This window comes from Gavialis gangeticus, unplaced genomic scaffold (assembly GCF_001723915.1).
Source record: "Gavialis gangeticus isolate Ggan-Ray unplaced genomic scaffold, GavGan_comp1, whole genome shotgun sequence".
Taxonomy (NCBI): Eukaryota; Metazoa; Chordata; order Crocodylia; family Gavialidae; genus Gavialis; species Gavialis gangeticus.
The window spans coordinates 132,404,843-132,410,788 of record NW_017729024.1 but is presented as its reverse complement, the minus strand read 5'-3'; the positions used below and the strand labels follow the sequence as shown (position 1 = coordinate 132,410,788).

General features: G+C 43.8%; 1 protein-coding gene across 1 annotated transcript in view; it reads right to left on the bottom strand.

The window, feature by feature from the left end:
• Positions 1 to 4,814, bottom strand: part of LOC109298119 (cardiomyopathy-associated protein 5-like) — a 76,325-nt gene extending 71,511 nt beyond the window's left edge. The window contains exons 1-2 of the mRNA XM_019518251.1: positions 4,640 to 4,814; positions 3,384 to 3,476 (exon numbers count right to left, since the gene is read on the bottom strand). Of these exons, the coding sequence (XP_019373796.1) occupies positions 3,384 to 3,476; positions 4,640 to 4,814 (268 nt within the window). The remainder of the gene's footprint in view (positions 1 to 3,383; positions 3,477 to 4,639) is intronic.
• Between the last annotated feature and the right edge of the window lie 1,132 nt (positions 4,815 to 5,946).

Here is a 5,946-nt window from a genome sequence, read left to right as displayed (position 1 = left end):
TTTTTTTTTTTTTTTTGTGGGGGGGGGGGGGGGGGGAGGTGGCAAGGAGTGGTATTCTGCACTTGTAATGAATGTTACTGTTGTGCATCTCAATACTATTGTATGGTAGGATGTCATCTTCACCCCTAAAACATTTAGCTTGCTGCCTGCACAAATCCTTTACATGCTCTGCACCAGAGGTTCCCAACCACCAGTACCAGGCCTCAGCAGGTTGGTTGCAGGGTCATGGCACAAGCCCCCTGCTCCAAGCCCCGTCTGTCCGCCTGGGAGAGAGGTTTCTGGGGTTACAGCTAAGCTTCTGGGGTTAAAGCTGGGCAGCAGGTGAGCCCTGGGAGGAAGGCAGCCTGCTCTACGCACCCCGTCCCGCTCCTGCTAGGCCACAGTAAAAAAAAGGTTGGGAATCATTGCTCTACACTTTTTCTTCCCTTTCCCACCCCCCTCTTTTTAAACTATACAATAAACATTTTAAGATAAGTTGATTCAGCCATACAGACTGAGGGCAGAGAAACTTAAAAAAATATGGAAACAAGTATGGAAGGGATACATTTGTGCACCATTTAAATTTGGAAGGGAATGTCTAAAATGCCTTTAATTGGAGAACTACTGTGTCACTGTCACTGTCCCTCTTGACCATCTACCTGATGCTCCACTCACTGACTGTCACACACCTTCTGCCTTTTCATCAGCCAGTACAACAGCCCTCTCCACTTCGACTCTGTCATCCACTAGCGGTATTAGGCATGGTTACAATATACCAAATGGAGTTTGAAGTCTTTTCATCCATATAAGCCAACTGAGATGAAGTACATTGGTAGTACAGTGCCTGTGGTGATAGATTAAGCTATAGTTACATGAAAAGAATAGCTCATTTTATACGTGTATCAAACAACAAAAAGGAGTCTACTAACTTAATACTAGTCTATGTAGTAGTTTTCCTCAAAGGACATGACATATCCTTTCAAAATATTATCACAAAGAATATATTAATTCTACATGGCACTAGAAACAATAGACATCTGTCAAGATGATAATTTCACAAGGTACAGTACCAAAGGCTAAAGCATGCTGTACAGGAGTTCATAAAAACAACTGGCTTATTCAGGCTGACAAGGACGTGATGCCTTATTTTGTCTGTCTGATAGGTTCTGACACTGAATGTTAAGTCTCATTGTCTGCATAAATGACAAAAATAACTGCAGTATCTTTATCTGATACAATGCTGTGAAAAATAATGCATTGTGACTTTGCTGGAGCTTCATGGTTTCTGTCAGAACCTTTTTGTCACTGGGGAAATTTTAAAGGTATACCTAATTACTGGTAGAAATAACCCTTTGCAGCACTGACACTTTAAGGGCCCAAGCCAGCTGAAATCATAAGTAGATTCATATCTTTACCCCTGGGAGTAATCCAACTGGCTTAATAAATGGAGCTATTTACCCAATTTAAAATATACATATGCAAGTGCTTACAAAATTAGGCCCTTTTGTCTGTATGCCACACATGATTTAATGCCCAACATATTACACTTTTCCTAACCTTCTATTTTTGGATTTTGAAAATGTTGATTCAACTTTACACTTTGCCATTCAGTCTTTTTTTTGGCTTAAGTAACAGCCAACTGGCACTAGCTTTTATTGAATTGTTCATATACCTTTGTTAGAATTCCTTCCCTTCCCAGTTAACTATATTTTTCCTAGACACACATGCCTAAGACTTGCTCTTTAGGACTAAACTGTCTAATACTGTGTTTCAAATGCTGTCCATTTCACTGTACACATCATTTAACTAGAGGGAAAACAACTTGTTAGGATTGGCTGGTGGCTATAACATTCGATCAGCTAAATCATTCATTTTGATCATACTGTCATACTATTACTTTTATATGGTTCTTGAAGGCTGCTTTAACTAAGCATGTAAGAAAACCATTTGGAAAGCCTTCAGCTATTCTGATCTCTGATTTTATCCAATGAGGTATCAGTGTGAGCTATATTTTACCTACACACCACAAATGACCCACCATTTGCTTTGGTTTCCAAAAACCTATGTACCCACTGCTTAGTCCCCAGCTGACTGCTCAAAGAGCCCAACAAATGAAGCAGGAACCATGAACAACTAATTTTTTATCCCCCAACCCAAGTTCTTTGCATCTTCTCCTTCAGTATACTGAAAACACATTTATTTATTCAGTCTTTTTAAATAAGTCCTTTAAAAAGCAAAACACCCATCTTCCCAAAATAACCTCTCTTTCCTTCATTTTATGTACAGAACCTGTACATACTACCAACTTCCCCCAGTCCTGCTTTCCTGTGATCACAGGATGGCTCAACACTCCTCACAGACAATTAAACTATCCAAGCTAGATGGAAAGGGCACTTTGAAGCATACCTGAAGTGTGAGTTGACTGTGGCGGATACCATCATCCCCAAACACTGTGAAAGGGGATCCCTCCTCAACGCTTCTATCCTAGAATAAGTCTGACATGACATCAAGGAAACCAAGAACAATAAGGCTACTGGACTGGATGGTATACTTGATGAAGTCTACACAAGGCTGGCAGTGAGAATCTGGTACTGAGACTCTAGTAATTTATTCTTCAAATTTGGAACAACAAAGGGCCCTGGAGCCTGAGGAATGCCAACACTGTGGCCATCTTCAAGAAAGAAGAAAAGTCTGTATTGCCCTCATTTTCACAGCAGAGAAAATCCTCTCCTGCATCTTCTGGAACCATCTTCTTCCTCTGCATGAGGAAGTCCTGCCAGAATCTCAGTGTGGTTTCAGACCATCCTGTGGGGCAATGGACATGATGTTTGTTGCCTGTTCAAGAGAAGTGCTGGCAACAACATCAGGACCTGCATGGCCTTCATTGAACTTACGGCCTTTGATACCATTAATTGTGCAGCCTTGTGGAAAGTACTAGCCAGATTTGGATGCCCTACAAAGTACATCAAGGTCCTGAGGCTTCTCCATGACCAGATGACTGTGACCATTCTTTGTAGTGGATTGGAGACGGATCCATTTGTCATCTAAACTGGGGTCACGCAAGGATGCATCACAACCTCAACTCTCCATTTTTTTTAATCATGCTGGTTCTTATTAAGTATCACCGTCCTTCTGGAATTGACATTTAATGTCATACAGATGGAGGGCTCTTCAACCTGGGACTTTTTTTGCTCAAAGACAAAAGTATTCCAAACTACCATCCTTGACCTTCAGTATGCCAATGACTGTGCCATTCTTGTGCACACTGAAGAAAACCTCCTGACTGCACTGGATCTTTTCAGAGAAGTCTACCAAACTTTGGGCCTCTCTTTCAACATCGAGAAGCCTAAAGTGCTGTATTGGCCTACACCAGGCCGTGAATGTAACCTCTCCCCACAAATTACCATCAAAGGAAAGACTCTGGAGGTAGACAAGCACTTCCCCTAGATCAGTAGCCATCTCTCTCAGAGACCGAATATCAGAGATACTGGTTTTCCCTGATAAAAAAAAAAATCACAAATGATGTGATAAAAAATTGCAAATTCTCTGATTAAACACCCCAATCCATGATTAAAACGAAAGGCCACTATAGATATAGGTACCATTGAACACAATGTTTTCTTGATACATTTACAATTTTAAAGCAATTTGGAAGCCTACCAGTGCCTCAATTGCTATAATAAAATGAATTCTAAATACCTATACATTTTGGTACTTGATTTTGGGTTTTTTATCATGGAAAATCAGAGCTTCCCCTATGCCCTTAGCTCACACAGTGCAAGTCCAGGCTCCTAACTGCCAAGCCACAGCCCCCTGGCCCTGCTGGTGCCCCTCACTCCCACCCCCTCACAGCCCCCTGTCTCTGGCAATGTGCCCCCTGCCTGTGTGGCAGCAGCAGCAGTGGCAGCACAGGCAGGGGATGCCTTGCCAGGGCAGCATGGAGCTCACAGTGCACACCTGCTGGGCTGTGGAGGCCTCAGGGAGGGCAGCAGGCTAGAGAACCTGAGCCCACAGTGGGTAGCCCACACATGCCCCCGCCCCATAAACAGATCCGGGAGGCAGAGGGCCACCCCTGCCCCCCAGGAGTACACGCAGGGTTAGAGGGCCAGCCGCACCCCCTGGATCAGCCGCCCACAGCCCTGTCCCACTCCCCACCAGGGCCCCAAATGTGGGCACATATTCCAGCCCCAGGCCCTGGGCCCCAAACCCTATGCACTCCCAGGCTGGGCAGCAGCCCCAGCCCCCTCCCTCCCTATGGAGACTTCAATTCCTCCCCCCTCACTCTCCTGCAAGACTTACCTGTGGGAGCTGCTCTCCAGGCTTCCTGGTGGCCATGTGCATATACAAGCACATGGTGCCCCCTGCCTGACCACCTGCCTCCTGCTCCTTCCCAGCCCCTTGCAGGCTGGAACTCTGCCAGCCTACAGAGAACTCTGCAAAAGTGCAAAACCCACAGATTTCTCCATTAAACTGAAAAGCCTGCTTTTTCCTCAAGGAAAGTGGGGAATCCGCATTTTCCTCCATTTTCCCATGGGAAATGGAAAACTCAGATCTCTGCTGAACATTGATGAGGAAGTCAGTATAGGATCTTGTGCACAAGTTCCTCCTTTGGAAAATTGCTTCAGCATGTCTTTATTCATCGTAATCTCCAGAAAGATACCAAGATTCAGGTCTACGATGTAGTCATCAGCTTCACTCTCCTCTACAGAGGTGAAACATGGGTGATTGATCATTGTTATCACAAGACCCTGCAGAAGTATCACCAATGATGTCCCCAAAAAATCCTCCACATCAAATGGGAACACCAGCATCCTTACTGAAGCCAATATTACCATCATTGATTCAGTGACCCTCAAGCACCAACTTTGCTGGACTGGACATGGAGTGCAGGTGCCTGACTCAGCTCCCAAAACAAGTGATCTACTCTCAGTTTAGTAACAGTTTGAGACCTTCTGGTGGCCAGAGTAAGCATGACAGGGACATATTGAAGGCATACCTCAAGAAAACAGAAGCCAACATCAAGAGTTCGGAGGAGCTGGCTGCCAATTGACCCCAATGGTGACACAACCTCAACCAAGCAAGAGCCTGTTTTGAGGTAAAGTGTCTTTTCTGTTGAAGCAGAAAAGAGAGAGCAGAAGGAAAAGGAGAGGAATGCCAGCCCTCAGCCCACTCCCCCTGTACAAAGACCTGGAACTTCTGCAGATGGATCGGCAGCTCAAAGATTGGACTCTTAAGTCATCTCAAATCCTGTCAATGAGCCATCATAGAGATTATCCTCAAATTGAGGGATTGCCGACAACAACGTACAGGAATTCTAACTGCTGTGTTATTACACTGCTGTAATCCTTTTGAGATAATCCTGAACACATTTTTTATTTATTGGCCTAAACTGAACTCACAGTTGTGGATAAAATATTTCTATTAAAAAAAAAAAAATCACAGTTTCCTTAATCTTCAGATACTCTCTCAATAATCCATCGATCTATTGCTCCTTAAGATCTCATTTTCCTGAGTTATCAAATGAAATGAAAGATTATGTAAAGTTTAGCCAAACATCTCCCTGAAGCTTGCCAATTTGGGCTCTGGCAAACTGTTAGGGGAAGTGAGTTCTAGAAAGAAATGGTCTCAAAGCTGAGAAGATTTACAACTGTAAACCAAAGAGCTTCAACAAAAATAAATTGTGTGTCCTTACCCACTGTAACACGATATAGCAGAGTTGGCGTAACTAACTTACAAGGTTAGGATTCTAAGGGTGATGTGGAAGTAACCTGGTGCAGGGAGCCGAAAGTTACTGTGCGAGCCAAGGACTCGAGTTCCATTTTTGATTCTACCAGTCATTCACAGCTTGACTTTGGGCAAGTCACTATGTACTTCTTCAGCCTGCAACAAGATAGAAGTATTGTCTATCCTGTTTGTAAAGCACTTGGAAAGGAAGTGTAGGCAATATCCCTCCTGTGTCCATTGAAA